We start from the raw sequence: 17279 nt of genomic DNA on the forward strand, positions 1-17279 counted from the left end.
TATAAACGGTCTAGATGGATAAATAGTACTACAGGTATAAACGATCTAGACGGATACATAGCACTACGGGTATAAACGATCTAGACGGATAAATAGTACTACGGGTATAGACGGTCTAGACGGATAAATAGCACTACGGGTATAAACGGTCTAGATGGATAAATAGCACTACGGGTATAAACGGTCTAGATGGATAAATAGCACTACGGGTATAAACGGTCTAGATGGATAAATAGTACTACGGGTATAAACGGTCTAGATGGATAAATAGCACTACGGGTATAAACGATCTAGACGGATAATAGTACTACATGTATAAACGATCTAGAATGGATAAATAGTACTAAAGGTATAAACGATCTAGACGGATAAATAGTACTACAGGTATAAACGATCTAGACAGATACATAGCACTACGGGTATAAACGGTCTAGACGGATACACAGCACTACGGGTATAAACAATCTCGATGAATACATAGCACTACGGGTATAAACGATCTAGACGGATAATAGTACTACAGGTATAAACGATCTAGATGGATAAATAGTACTACAGGTATAAACGATCTAGACGGATAAATAGTACTACAGGTATAAACGATCTAGATGGATAAATAGTACTACAGGTATAAACGATCTAGATGGATAAATAGTACTACAGGTATAAACGATCTAGACGGATAAATAGTACTACAGGTATAAACGACCTAGATGGATAAATAGTACTACGGGTATAAACGACCTAGATGGATAAATAGTACTACAGGTATAAACGATCTAGACGGATAAATAGTAATACAGGTATAAACGATCTAGACGGATACATAGTACTACGGGTATAAACGACCTAGATGGATAAATAGTACTACAGGTATAAACGATCTAGATGGATAAATAGTACTACAGGTATAAACGATCTAGATGGATAAATAGTACTTCGGGTATAAACGATCTAGAATGGATAAATAGTACTACGGGTATAAACGATCTAGATGGATAAATAGTAGTAAAGGTACGAGGAAAAACATGTACGTAGTTTTAATTTGGGGTGAACTGTCCCTTTACGCAAAGACTTAGAAAGAAATAATCAGATGACCCCCCCCCCCTTAATGATTAAAATACGGTGCATGGTTGCTGAAGGTTTTTTTTAAATTATTTTAGGAATTTGGCTCATACAGGAAAAAGGCAACGGCTAATCCCGTTGACCACGTGGGGAGAAGACAATTCTCCTTCCTTCAGAATCAGATGACAGTGATGTGGATGTCATTTGAGAAATGAGTGGCCTCAGTTTTAGGATCCATATTCATCATTTTCTATTCAATTATGCATTGACAGACATATTTAGCTATTATGTTCTGTAAGGATCATAGAAAGGAAATAATGCTGATGTGAATTTTTTTTACTTGCAAACTCATAACGTTCCTGAACAACATAGTTGAAAGGGGATGTATTGCTCTGCTGTTAAATGGCAGTTCCAATTACTGGCTATGGGGCCAGAGCAGTGCAGCGTTGGAAGAGACAACCCCTGAGTTCAAATCAGCCCTTGTTTATTATGAAACACAGACACACACACACACAGGGCTCTTATCAGACAAAAATGAATTTATAGGATATTGCACAGTGAACACAAAGATTTTGTTGAGGAAAACGTGTAACGGAAATAAAAGCGACACTTCACATAATTGCATGAAATTCTGCAACATCATCAGCTACTCAGAATCAGAATCAGAACACTTTGTTCATCTCGGGGGGAAACTGGGTATTCAGGTCTGAGTTTATCAACTTACTTGCACTTCCTTAGCAAAACACAAGTCACACTCCCAAGCACGTTTTTTTTACTGCAGTCAGTGCATTGTCTCCTAGATATGCTTTAAGATCTTAAAAGAAAATATATATATATATATATAAAATGCCTTCATGACTTCTAACCACTTGCAGGTACACACCGATCATTAAAACCACCTGCCTAATTTTGTGTAGGTCCCTCCTCGTGCCGCCAAAAAGCTCTGACCTGTCGACTCCGCAGCAGCTCTTCTGTGGGGTGAAGTGTCAAACCACACACCACCCGTCTCGGGAGGAGTTTCTTTCCACAGGCAGGTTGCTGAACAGCTGACACACCCATAGGCACCTTACATTGGTGTGTTATCGTGTACTGTATATTGTGTATATAATGTATGAGTTCACTGTGTACATAGCCTAGTTAGGTCTGTGGTGTTTTCATTTTGGGGGGGGGGTGGTGTGTCCTTGTGTCCCTGTGTCCCTTGTGTTTAGGCAGAGGGAAGCAGAGCACAGGAATTTCACTGTATTCTAGTACTACATACAACAGTAAGACTGAACCTGGACTTGTAACAAGATAATCAATGTGATTCACGTCACCGGTCAGTGGTTTTAATGTTTTGGCTGATCGGTGTATATGCATACCAGCAAGCCTTCTTGACTATTCCTGACCAAAACTGCCCTCTGAAGGATATGACTGAAAAAATATATATTTTTACCATCGGGACACTGTCCGGAGGGACACCTTTAGCGTACAGTTAAAAACATTTCCATTAGGATCCCGACTACTTACAACAGCAGCGTGTAGAATCGTTTATCAAGTTGGACAGAAGCATAGAAAACCAACTGCGGACGGTTATTCTGACAGGAAACAGGGCAGAGAAAGTAGGCGGGGCGAGTCTCTGGGACGGCGTTAGTCTAGGTTGACATTACCGTGTCAACAGCGCCACTTCACCGGTGAAACCAGCTCTTTCGGACAATAGAACTCCATCTCAACCCCCTGCTGCTCACCATCGGGGGACTGAGGGTGTACTCACACTAGGGAATCCGTACCGTGCCCGAGCACATTTGACCCCCAAGGGACAGTTGGTTTGACGAGTCCGATCGCTCGGTACCGTGCTCGGGCACGTTTCAGCGTACCGTGCCCTGGCCCACTTGAAGAGGTGGGCTCAGGCACGGCTCAGTTGGACTCGGGCACGGTACGCAACCCATGTGATCACTAACTCTGCCCGAGCACGCAACTCGAACGCTATGATGTCAATTATGCAAATATCCCATTAAAAAAAAAAACCCCATTCTTATGCGTGCAGCACAATTTACTGAAAATTGCTGCGTTGCATAATTGATAAATCTGTAAGGCGCGTGAGAGAGTCGCGTGTCACTGCTCCCGAAACGACTCCAACTAAGCCACAAGGCACAATGTGAGAGAGCTTCTCCTCAACACAGAAAGTAGCCTCGTGACGACGTAAGCGTGCTCGGGCCCAGAACAGTAAAGCGCAACGTGAGCACAGGTGGGGAGGGAGTGGGGGGGAGGGGGGGGGGGGACAATCATGCTCGGGTATGGTACAAGGCAACTGTGCCTAGTGTGAGTACGCCCTGAGAGAAGGCTCTCTCCTCTATGGCATGTCGTCCGTCTCCTCGGCCTCCACCAGGCAGGACCGGTCGGCGCCCGGGGTCCGGAAAGGTGGGTGGTACTCAAACGAGGTGAACATGGTGGAGCCAAAGTCATGTTTCTGGTGCAGGAACCAAATGACTGCCGATACACCCATGATAGCTACCACAGCCAGTATGACGAGGGCAGACACCAGCGGGGTAGGTTCTGAGAAGGACAAATAACAATGCAAGGAAGGTCACGACAAGAAACACAGGCCCACCGAGGGATGAGTAGAGAAATGGCAAACAAAGGCTCGGAAGTCTACTTACCCCGCTTGCCCTCCGCTGCCCCTGAAACACCAAGAAAACCGAAGCATGGTGAAAACATAAGAAACCCATATGGTAGATCATTCTGACATCTTAAGAAGTACAAGTGAAGTGGCCGTGGGTACACAAGTGTACATGCAGGTGAGCTAAACACACACACACACACACACACACACACACACACACACACACACACACACACACACACACACACACACACAGACCCTTACAATGGGAAAGCTGGACTCACTTTCTGCAGTCTCACAGATGACTCCATTCTCCACCTCGTCCAGACAGCTGACGTTCTCCCACTTCCCCGTGTTGCTGTGCATGGCCACACACGTGTCCACAGGCACCAGGTCGGACGGGCTGGAAGGGTCCTCCCAGTTTGTGAAGTTCACAGCTTGCTCCCCGAACCACTTCATGTCCTCACCTGGCGAGACACATCGATCACCACGAGAGAGCGGGACACGGCACGTAGCCTAAAAACCGACCGCTGAAGCATATGGGGGGTAACGAGTTATACAGCAATGAGGGAATAATCGTGTCGCTTTGTCCTTTTCTTTGGTCCCATGTTTTATCAAAGACCGTACGGCAAAACGGCACTGACGGATAAAACAGTGTTGTTCAAACACAGCCATTTTAAATGTCACTAGATCCATTTCAGTTCCCCCAAAAGAGTTGCAAAAGAAAAAAGAAATCTGATTTTGAACTGCTTTTTCTGTCTGGTCAGCTTTGCGGCTTCCTATAACTGGCTTCACAAAAGGCAGGATTTCCTGAAGTCCCCAAGAGGAACAGACAGCGAGCCGAACACAGGAGGCCAACCACTGCTGCTGTTGCCTGTTACCCACATTTGCCCCAGCAGCATGATGAGGGGCATGCACAGGGCTAATGGACCTTGCTCAGCACAACATGTCTGCACGTTTATTAAAGGCTTAACCCCAGAATCTGATGCAGCGCAGACACACAGTAAAACTAGGCCATGACATGACCCCAGTCAACGGAACTGATAAATCTTTGCTTCCGGTGTGTAGTCTTATTTAGGAATCACGGCATTCCCTGTGTGAAGCGTTATGCTCCCTGGGAACACCTTCCAGCAGTGCTAGAGCCACGCGGTACTTTCTGCTTTGTGTAGTCTTACTTAGGAATCACGGCATTCCCTGTGTGAAGCGTTATGCTCCCTGGGAACACCTTCCAGCAGTGCTAGAGCCACGCGGTACTTTCTGCTTTGTGTAGTCTTACTTAGGAATCACGGCATTCCCTGTGTGAAGCGTTATGCTCCCTGGAAACACCTTCCAGCAGTGCTAGAGCCACGTGGTACTTACTGCTTTGTGTAGTATTATTTAGGAATCACGGCATTCCCTGTGTGAAGCGTTATGCTCCCTGGGAACACCTTCCAGCAGTGCTAGAGCCACGTGGTACTTACTGCTTTGTGTAGTCTTATTTAGGAGTCACGGCATTCCCTGTGTGAAGCGTTATGCTCCCTGGGAACACCTTCCAGCAGTGCTAGAGCCACGTGGTACTTACTGCTTTGTGTAGTCTTATTTAGGAGTCACGGCATTCCCTGTATGAAGCGTTATGCTCCCTGGGAACACCTTCCAGCAGTGCTAGAGCCACACGGTACTTACTGCTTTGTGTAGTCTTATTTAGGAATCACGGCATTCCCTGTGTGAAGCGTTATGCTCCCTGGGAACACCTTCCAGCAGGGCTAGAGCCACACGGTACTTACTGCTTTGTGTAGTCTTATTTAGGAGTCACGGCATTCCCTGTGTGAAGTGTTATGCTCCCTGGGAACACCTTCCAGCAGTGCTAGAGCCACGTGGTACTTACTGCTTGTGTCGTAATACATGCCGAGCCAGACGTGCATGGTGCCTTTCCAAACCGCCCTGCTGTAGTCCAGGATGAAGTCGCTCTCCTCGGAGCTCTGGACAGTCACAAGTTCTGCAGGGAAGAACAGGTTGTAGTGTGACCACAGGGCCCTGCTGAGAGACCTGCAAATGCTGCTATACTGACACAAACCACTGGAGACGCTGCGGTACCGAAGTTCTGGCAGAGCGTCTTGGCGCCCTCGAACGTGTAGCTCTTGGCTTTGTCTTCTTCCCCGTGGACCAAGTGGTAGCATCTCTGGTTGAAGGGCACCCAGGTGCGTCCGTCCGCGGGGCAACCTGTGGGCGAGACAAGGGACCTTTAACCCCCCAGAGGGCAACGCTGCTGCTGCTGCTGCGGCGTCCTCTACTTTTACGCAACGTACGCGAGCCCCGCGCGTTTGCACGCGACACAATGTTGCGTTACTGCCGCACGACAAACACGCTCCAACGAGTGAACCCCCCCCCTCGCCTAAAAGCGACACGTGTCCAGACCCCGAAACGAGTTAATAACGCGCGTTTATCGGTTCCAACTCAACCGCAAACCCAAAAGCAATCCGAGTCCCGTAGGATGTGACGCACACGACGCTCGGCACACCGCCCAAACCTGCAGCAAACAAGACCACAAGCCCACGCTGACAGGGACCAAACGTGCATTTCTGCAGCACTCACCCCCACCAGCACCACCACCAGCACCACCACACACAGACGGCTGCAGATTTACAACACTGACGACCAGCCAGAGAAACATGGAGGCAGAGAGCTGATGTTGTGGGAGCGACTCCATTACGGCGCGTCTCACGTCCCAACTGCAACTTCTGAAGTTCCGAAACACGTTCGGAACGCCGTGCGTACGTGCGTACGTACGCACGCACGTGGGAGAAACCCCGCCCACACTTATGACCCGCCCCCTCCCCCACACACGCACGTATTTCTTCTACTTCTAGCTTTGCGAGGACCCCCTCTCTGACCGCGTTCGCCCCCTAGCAGGGGTGGAGCACAGAATTCGGGGCCCTAGCCACCTTATGCCTAGCCCCCACGATGCCTTGCGTAAATTATGGGCGCGACTTCCGGCGCGTCCTGTCGCCGAACCGGAACGGCGTTTTCCATGGTAACGGTACGCTAGAGCCATGTGTAGGGCGTCTCATTCATTCATGAAGACCCAGCCGGCCAGACGAGCTCCTGAGGCGGGGGCAGCGCCACCTCACGGAGCTCTAGTAGGCGGAAACAACACCACCTTCGGCGCCCGTAATAGATGGTGGGGAAGATGACGTGAAGAAGTGGCCTCGTCTCACGCACGGCAGCGTTTCCAGCTGTGTTGTGGAGTCCGTTGCCTGTGACGGAGTCGGCCGGGGGTTATTTAAGGATGTTGGGAACTGCCCTGCGAGTAAAAGTCCTGCATTCAACCTCAAGTAAGGAAACGGTATGGAGAACACTGGTCTACACAAATATAGTGGTTATTTTCTTGCATGGACTTTGGAGAGTGTTGTTGGCTAATTTCGGGCTGCTGAATCCAAATCTGAGCTCAGGTTTGCTCCGTCACATCAAGTGTTCGTGCTACCTGTACGCTCCTTATTCAGGATTTTACAAAGGTTGACCATCTAGTCCGGCAGTCTTGGTGGGGATAAAAATGACCCCCATTCATTTCCTAAGTAATATCGTGCTAGGCTGAGTGTTTATTTAATGATTGTAATCATTTTTGCATCTATCGATCTTCTAATGCAGCGGTGTTTTTTAACTCCCCGAGTGTAAAATTGCTGTTTTCTCAAAAATAATGATTTTTCATAGTTCCAAAACCTGATGTGACAGGCAAGAACTAACGCCAGATTTGGATTCAGCACCCAAAAGTGAGCTAGAATCCGTTGAGAAACCCCACGCAAGAAACATCTCGTTGACCAGTGTGATCAGTCAAGTCTACTTCAAATCTGAACAGGGAAAGTACACGTGGTGCAGGAAGACGTCCCCTGTCAGTGTTATGAAGTATTATATTTGATGTGTTTGGATTAATATTCCTGCTGCATTAACGTGCTTGTTGCATTTTGCTGCTGTAGATGTTTAAAGCGGAGCTGAGTTGAACTACTTTCTATACCAACCGTTACATAGATACGTTATTTTCATATATAGTTACGAAACGTATTTGTTTAAATTCGTATGTATTTAACGAAAACGTGCGAGCCTCTGTTGCCTATACTGCTTGTTACTTTAATGTACAGCAATGCGTCCTATTCTATAAGCTCGTCATATGTCTGTAGCATGGCTGTCCTGTCAGAATCACGTATCTCTTAAAAAATAAATCAGAAAACAGCCTGGTCTCAGCTTTGTGCTCGATATGGATTTTCCAGCTAGTCCAACGGGTTTTTTTTAACATGGTTTATTCAGATGAAGTGGGGGAATTCTCTCAACCCATAACGGAAGACTTCATCCTTCAGTTTATCCCGAACGCTCAGATTCAGCACGTCTGGTTTTCCCTGGACAGGAATGCTATGGACAAGTGTCTGACAAGTAAACAGTAACTAAAGCTGTCAGATGAATGAGGTGGAGTAAAAAAAACTACAATATTTGCCTCCGAGATGTAGTAGAAGTACAAGGTTGCATAACATAGACATACTCAAGTAAATTACAAGTACCTCAGATTTGTACTTCAGTACAGTACGTAGTTACACGACGCCCCTGGTGGTTAGTCATGCTGACGGTGTTAAGTCATCGTAGGTCCACAGTATGTAAGCCTGTACAGGGGAGTCCCTGTGTAGAGCAGGCCGGCTCCACCCTAGCAGGGGAGTCCCTGTGTGGAACGGGCCTGCTGCACCCTAGCAGGGGAGTCCCTGTGTAGAGCGGGCCTGCTGCACCCTAGCAGGGGAGTCCCTGTGTGGAGCGGGCCGGCTGCACCCTAGCAGGGGAGTCCCTGTGTGGAGCGGGCCGGCTGCACCCTAGCAGGGGAGTCCCTGTGTAGAGCGGGCCGGCTCCACCCTAGCAGGGGAGTCCCTGTGTAGAGCGGGCCGGCTCCACCCTAGCAGGGGAGTCCCTGTGTGGAGCGGGCCGGCTGCACCCTAGCAGGGGAGTCCCTGTGTAGAGCGGGCCGGCTCCACCCTAGCAGGGGAGTCCCTGTGTAGAGCGGGCCTGCTGCACCCTAGCAGGGGAGTCCCTGTGTGGAGCGGGCCGGCTGCACCCTAGCAGGGGAGTCCCTGTGTGGAGCGGGCCTGCTCCACCCTAGCAGGGGAGTCCCTGTGCGGAGCGGGCCGGCTGCACCCTAGCAGGGGAGTCCCTGTGCGGAGCGGGCCGGCTCCACCCTAGCAGGGGAGTCCCTGTGCGGAGCGGGCCTGCTGCACCCTAGCAGGGGAGTCCCTGTGCGGAGCGGGCCTGCTGCACCCTAGCAGGGGAGTCCCTGTGTGGAGCGGGCCTGCTGCACCCTAGCAGGGGAGTCCCTGTGTGGAGCGGGCCGGCTGCACCCTAGCAGGGGAGTCCCTGTGTAGAGCGGGCCGGCTCCACCCTAACAGGGGAGTCCCTGTGTAGAGCGGGCCGGCTGCACCCTAACAGGGGAGTCCCTGTGTGGAGCGGGCCGGCTCCACCCTAACAGGGGAGTCCCTGTGTAGAGCGGGCCGGCTGCACCCTAGCAGGGGAGTCCCTGTGTGGAGCGGGCCGGCTCCACCCTAGCAGGGGAGTCCCTGTGTGGAGCGGGCCGGCTGCACTCTAGCAGGGGAGTCCCTGTGTAGAGCGGGCCGGCTGCACCCTAACAGGGGAGTCCCTGTGTAGAGCGGGCCGGCTCCACCCTAGCAGGGGAGTCCCTGTGTAGAGCGGGCCTGCTCCACCCTAGCAGGGGAGTCCCTGTGTGGAGCGGGCCGGCTGCACCCTAGCAGGGGAGTCCCTGTGTAGAGCGGGCCGGCTGCACCCTAGCAGGGGAGTCCCTGTGTAGAGCGGGCCGGCTCCACCCTAGCAGGGGAGTCCCTGTGTAGAGCGGGCCTGCTCCACCCTAGCAGGGGAGTCCCTGTGTGGAGCGGGCCGGCTGCACCCTAGCAGGGGAGTCCCTGTGCGGAGCAGGCCTGCTCCACCCTAGCAGGGGAGTCCCTGTGTGGAGCGGGCCGGCTGCACCCTCTTTCACTGGGACAACAGACACACACCGAGCACCCTCTCAGGGCACGGTGGTGGAGCTGCCAAGCCACATGTGACGGTTGGTGTTTTGGAGTAGCTGTGGTCCTCCACCGCCGGGTCTGTCCACTGAGTTTGGGCGTAATGAAAGAGGACCCGACTCCTCCCAAACCTCCACCTCACCTGACTCATCTGCAGGCCGTGCATGACGCACATTTAGGTCACAGTTTGTTTTAATTTAACCTTTATTTATACAGACGACGGGGTCTGGTTCTCAAGAGGGACCGGTCCTGGAGCAAACACAAACAACACAACACAACACCGAGGTACACAAGACAACACTGAGCTACACAATACAACACTGAGCTACACAATACAACACTGAGTTACACAATACAACACTGAGCTACACAATACAACACTGAGCTACACAATACAACACTGAGTTACACGACAACACTGAGTTACACAATACAACACTGAGTTACACAATACAACACTGAGCTACACAATACAACACTGAGCTACACGATACAACACTGAGCCACACAATACAACACTGAGTTACACGATACAACACTGAGTTACACGACAACACTGAGTTACACAATACAACACTGAGTTATACAATACAACACTGAGCTACACAATACAACACTGAGTTACACGACAACACTGAGCTACACGATACAACACTGAGTTATACAATACAACACTGAGCTACACAATACAACACTGAGCTACACAATACAACACTGAGTTACACAATACAACACTGAGTTACACAATACAACACTGAGTTACACAACACAACACTGAGCTACACAATACAACACTGAGTTACAAGATACAACACTGAGTTACAAGATACAACACTGAGTTACACGAGACAACACTGAGTTACACAATACAACACTGAGTTATACAATACAACACTGAGTTACACAATACAACACTGAGGTACACAATACAACACTGAGGTACACGAGACAACACTGAGTTACACAACACAACACTGAGCTACACAATACAACACTGAGGTACACGAGACAACACTGAGCTACACAATACAACACTGAGTTACAAGATACAACACTGAGTTACAAGATACAACACTGAGTTACACGACAACACTGAGTTACACAATACAACACTGAGTTATACAATACAACACTGAGCTACACAATACAACACTGAGCTACACAACACAACACTGAGCTACACAACACAACACTGAGCTACACAATACAACACTGAGCTACACAACACAACACTGAGTTACACAATACAACATTGAGTTATACAATACAACACTGAGCTACACAACACAACACTGAGCTACACAATACAACACTGAGCTACACAATACAACACTGAGCTACACAATACAACACTGAGTTACACAATACAACACTGAGCTACACAATACAACACTGAGCTACACAATACAACACTGAGCTACACAACACAACACTGAGCTACACAATACAACACTGAGCTACACAACACAACACTGAGCTACACAATACAACACTGAGTTACACAACACAACACTGAGCTACACAATACAACACTGAGCTACACAATACAACACTGAGCTACACAATACAACACTGAGCTACACAACACAACACTGAGCTACACAATACAACACTGAGCTACACGAGACAACACTGAGCTACACAACACAACACTGAGATACACAATACAACACTGAGCTACACAATACAACACTGAGCTACACGAGACAACACTGAGCTACACAACACAACACTGAGTTATACAATACAACACTGAGCTACACGATACAACACTGAGCTACACAATACAACACTGAGCTACACGATACAACACTGAGCTACACAATACAACACTGAGCTACACAATACAACACTGAGCTACACAATACAACACTGAGCTACACGAGACAACACTGAGCTACACAACACAACACTGAGCTACACAATACAACACTGAGCTACACAACACAACACTGAGCTACACAATACAACACTGAGCTACACAACACAACACTGAGCTACACAATACAACACTGAGCTACACAATACAACACTGAGCTACACAACACAACACTGAGTTATACAATACAACACTGAGCTACACAATACAACACTGAGCTACACGGGACAACACTGAGCTACACAACACAACACTGAGCTACACAATACAACACTGAGCTACACAACACAACACTGAGCTACACAACACAACACTGAGCTACACAATACAACACTGAGCTACACAACACAACACTGAGTTACAGACACACAAGTTGATCAGTGCAACACAAAACACACGAGACGTATTGCTTCAGTAGAACAGCAGATGGAAAAGTACACAAAGACGGACGGAAATGAAATGTACACAAATGTAAAGTACAACGTTCAGATAGTATGAATGAATGATTAGTTTAGGCTTTGTGAAGGATCTGGAAGGGCAAATAGTAATAACAAAACGTATCTCACAGACGCCGCTAGGGGCGCCCTGTAGCCTACTAGGTGTGTCATGACCATGGTCATGACGCAATAGAACGTCAGAAATGTTGAACAAAGATGGCGGAGCGATGCTCCTGACTGCTGTCGTTGCCAACTTCTCCTTTTATATTTTGCATAACTATGCATAATTACCATAATTATATTTTAATGTTCTGCTATTTTTTATAGGTGCTCCTGATCATCCCCAATAACCTCCAAAAAGGGTCGAGGCCCCGAGTGCTTTCTTATAGACTCCCACACAGACACACGTGGTGACAATACAGGAGTAGAGCAGGTAGACATGGGAACACTCGGGCAGCGGGGCGGCGTGGCTCGGGAGGTGGAGCGGGCCGTCCTGTAATCAGAAGGTTGCTGGTTCAATCCCCGGCTCCTTCCAGCGGGGCGGCGTGGCTCGGGAGGTGGAGCGGGCCGTCCTGTAATCAGAAGGTTGCTGGTTCAATCCCCGGCTCCTTCCAGCGGGGCGGCGTGGCTCGGGAGGTGGAGCGGGCCGTCCTGTAATCAGAAGGTTGCTGGTTCAATCCCCGGCTCCTTCAGAGGGCATGCCGAAGTGTCCTTGAGCAAGACATTGAACCCCCCAACTGCTGCTGATGAGCAGCTTGGCCCCTCGCAGTGGCAGGCCAGCCACCGGTGTGTGGACGTGGGACACACCGGAAGCTCCCGAGCTCCCCCCCCTCCCCCCTTTCTGGGCCCTTGTTGGGCCTTCCCCCTTTTCCACCCACTACGAAGCCGCTGTCCCCCGGCCCTTAAGCTAAACCTGATCCCAAACCCAAGTCCGGACCCTAAAATAGACCCTTAAAGAAGCCAGGACCGGCTAAAATGTCCACACTCTGCAAAAATGTCCTCACATCTCTGGTTAAAAAGCTGAAACTGGTCCTCAAAAAGATACAAAGATAGATGTACAAGAACACACACACACACACACACACACACACACACACACACACACACACACACACAACAATACAAAAATGACAGTACTGATATACCATTTACTAAAACTTAGACAAGTAATTTGAACATGTTCTTGGTTTTCTGGACCTCATACACAGCAGACGCACAACAGTTTACATCTGACATGGATGTCCTAAAGAGGGGAAGGGTCGCGGTCTGAGCCCAGAACGGTCCAGGCTGAGCCCGGAAGGGTCACGGTCTGAGCCCGGGTGGGTCACGGTCTGAGCCCGGAATGGTCCAGTCTGAGCCCGGAAGGGTCGCAGTCTGAGCCCGGAATGGTCCAGTCTGAGCCCGGAAGGGTCGCAGTCTGAGCCCGGGAGGGTCGCAGTCTGAGCCCAGAATGGTCCAGTCTGAGCCCGGAAGGGTCGCAGTCTGAGCCCGGGAGGGTCGCAGTCTGAGCCCAGAAGGGTCGCGGTCTGAGCCCGGGAGGGTCGCAGTCTGAGCCCAGAAGGGTCGCGGTCTGAGCCCGGGAGGGTCGCAGTCTGAGCCCGGAAGGGTCGCGGTCTGAGCCCGGAAGGGTCGCGGTCTGAGCCCAGAATGGTCCAGGCTGAGCCTGGAAGGGTCGCAGTCTGAGCCCGGGAGGGTCGCAGTCTGAGCCCAGAACGGTCCAGGCTGAGCCCGGGAGGGTCGCAGTCTGAGCCCAGAACGGTCCAGGCTGAGCCCGGGAGGGTCGCAGTCTGAGCCCGGAACGGTCCAGGCTGAGCCCACGAGGGTCGCAGTCTGAGCCCGGGAGGGTCGCAGTCTGAGCCCGGGTGGGTCACGGTCTGAGCCCGGGTGGGTCGCAGTCTGAGCCCGGGAGGGTCGCAGTCTGAGCCCGGGAGGGTCGCAGTCTGAGCCCGGGTGGGTCACAGTCTGAGCCCGGAAGCTCCACCAGGCCGAGACCGTGTTCTGAGATGATCTGCTCTGGTTTGTTTTTGGCGTCAAATGTATGGCTGCAGAGCACTGGAACAGGAGAAGGTCTTCTCCTTTGTTGTGTGTGTGTGTGTGTGTGTGTGTGTGTGTGTGTGTGTGTGTGTGTACACGTGCATGAACTGTAAGCCTCTTCAGGTTCAGCCATGTAGAAACAAATCACAACGGTCCTCTAGATGGCGCTACAGGGGCATGATTTGACGGATGACGAGGGCACGTTTCCCCGACCTGAGTGTGGCTGTGTGCTGCAGAGGGTTGTTAGCTCAGCGTAACAAGCAGAGCTGAATGGAGAACTGGAGCGTTCATGGCCTCCCTGGCTGTGGGGACCAGGTCCTCCCTGCTGGAGATGACCAGACAGGTCAAACCGTGAACCCACAACCGGAACCATTCGGCCAGAACTTTAACCCACAACCTGAACCGTTCGGCCAGAACTTTAACTCACAACCGGAACCATTCAGCCAGAACTTTAACCCACAACCTGAACCATTCAGCCAGAACTTTAACCCACAACCTGAACCATTCAGCCAGAACTTTAACCCACAACCTGAACCATTCAGCTAGAACTTTAACTCACAACCGGAACCATTCAGCCAGAACTTTAACCCACAACCGGAACCATTCAGCCAGAACTTTAACTCACAACCGGAACCATTCGGCCAGAACTTTAATCCACAACCTGAACCATTCAGCCAGAACTTTAACACAAAACCGGAACCATTCAGCCAGACCTTTAACCCACAACCTGAACCATTCATCCAGAACTTTAACCCATAACTGAACCATTCAGCCAGAACTTTAATCCAGAAGTTGAACCCTTCAGCCAGAACTTTAATCCACAACCTGAACCATTCAGCCAGAACTTGTCAAGAACAGTATTTGGAAGAAAAATGGCAAACAAAATGCTTTGGGTGTCAAAACAACTGATGGGAATGAGTTGTGTGGTTGTACTGACAACAACCATGTTGATATACTATAGAATATATAATATAGACGGACTCATCACATAGAATCTATAATATAGACACTCATCATATAGAATCTATAATATAGACAGACTCATCACATAGAATCTATAATATAGACAGACTCATCACATAGAATCTATAATATAGACAGACTCATCATATAGAATCTATAATATAGACGGACTCATCGTATAGAATCTATAATATAGACAGACTCATCACATAGAATCTATAATATAGACAGACTCATCATATAGAATCTATAATATAGACGGACTCATCACACAGAATCTATAATATAGACAGACTCGGCATATAGAATCTATAATATAGACGGACTCCTCATATAGAATCTATAATATAGACAGACTCATCATATAGAATCTATAATATAGACAGACTCATTATATAGAATCTATAATATAGACGGACTCATATAGAATCTATAATATAGACAGACTCATCACATAGAATCTATAATATAGACAGACTCATCATATAGAATCTATAATATAGACAAACTCATCACATAGAATCTATAATATAGAGACTCATCATATAGAATATATAATATAGACAGACTCATCACATATAATCTATAATATAGACGGACTCATCACATAGAATCTATAATATAGACAGACTCATCATATAGAATCTATAATATAGACAGACTCATCACATAGAATCTATAGACACTCATCATATAGAATCTATAATATAGACAGACTCATCATATAGAATCTATAATATAGACAGACTCATCACATAGAATCTATAATATAGACGGACTCATCACATAGAATCTATAATATAGACAGACTCATCACATAGAATCTATAATATAAACAGACTCATCACATAGAATCTATAATATAGACAGACTCATCACATAGAATCTATAATATAGACAGACTCATCATATAGAATCTATAATATAGACAGACTCATCACATAGAATCTATAATATAGACAGACTCATCACATAGACTATAATATAGACGGACTCATCACATAGAATCTATAATACAGACAGACTCATCATATAGAATCTATAATATAGACAGACTCGTCATATAGAATCTATAATATAGACAGACTCATCATATAGAATCTATGATATAGACAGACTCATCATATAGAATCTATAATATAGACAGACTCATCATATAGAATCTATAATGTAGACGGACTCATCAAAATCCAACTATTTCAGTTGTAATGCTGCCTGCAGGTCCGTTTGCAAGCTTAGTAAATGCTGTCACCGTTTTGATAATGCACGTTAACCTCACAACGATGTTACTGCTTAACCTTCCGTCGTCTTCTGGGTCCAAATGACCCACAACAGAGTTGAACAGCGGAGGAAAGACTCCACGTGATCTTCTTCGGCCTGAAATGGGATGACTTTTCCTACCGCCACCCCAACGGTAGAAAGAGTCAGACATTGTTTCTGTTCACATTTCCATGAAAGCTGTCCACCACTGGGATACCAAGACGTGTCTTGGGGTCATGTGTGACCCTAAGACACGTCTTGGGGTCATGTGTGACCCTAAGACACGTCTTGGGGTCATGTGTCACCCTGTAAAACGAGGGGTGTCCACTGATTAAATGCAGTCTTTCTGCACGGTGAAGAGGGAAAACCCAGACAGTTGCACAGTTTGTGATGAATGACAGCTTGTTTCTTCGTGCAGAATAGATTTGGGGTTTAAAATTAAATTAAGTTGCTTTAATTTAGAGGTTTAATGAAGGCGGGTCATCAGCGACCCTAAAGACCAGGGCCGTATACAGAATGGGTGGACAACACAAGGGTTAATTAACGAGTCTATATATTAAATTATATCATATAAAACGTGTTACTTGCCTTCGTGTTCTTGGACTCCACAGAACCCAGACCAGATAGTTTTAAGAGACTGGCACGCAGAATTTGTTCATGTTGTCCGAAAAGTGAGCACGTATAAACATGAATGCATTGAGACCAGTGGCGGCTGCTGCTAAAAATGTTTTGGGGGGGGGCGCAATGTACCTTGGTGCAGCACACCTGACAGCCGCTTTAATGCCCACACAGTCGCAGAGGTATTCAGAAGGACAATGCAGCCTATAGGTTTTATCAGGGCTCGTAGACGGTGGATGATTGACAGTCGAGACGAGGCGTCGTGGTGGGTGTGAACATGATTGACAGCCACGAGAATTGTCCAATCACATTAGATCAAAAAACATTAAAACAATACCAGTTCACTGCCAATAAAAGTGGGAGTGTCTGGGGCAGCGCAGAACTGCGCCCCCTGGAAAACC

At 48.2% G+C, this 17279-nt stretch overlaps 1 protein-coding gene across 1 annotated transcript; it reads right to left on the minus strand.

Moving 5' to 3' along the window:
* Positions 1-1546: 1546 nt before the first annotated feature.
* On the minus strand, positions 1547-6367 carry cd302 (CD302 molecule). The gene is made up of 6 exons (XM_056289795.1): positions 6236-6367; positions 5738-5863; positions 5529-5639; positions 3949-4131; positions 3702-3722; positions 1547-3597 (listed from the first exon to the last, which is right to left on the minus strand). Exons 1-6 carry the CDS (start codon positions 6348-6350, stop codon positions 3395-3397), a joined length of 759 nt encoding a protein of 252 aa, XP_056145770.1. The 5' UTR covers positions 6351-6367; the 3' UTR covers positions 1547-3394.
* Positions 6368-17279: the final 10912 nt, after the last annotated feature.

The sequence above is a fragment of the Lampris incognitus genome, chromosome 11 (assembly GCF_029633865.1).
Source record: "Lampris incognitus isolate fLamInc1 chromosome 11, fLamInc1.hap2, whole genome shotgun sequence".
NCBI lineage: Eukaryota > Metazoa > Chordata > Actinopteri > Lampriformes > Lampridae > Lampris > Lampris incognitus.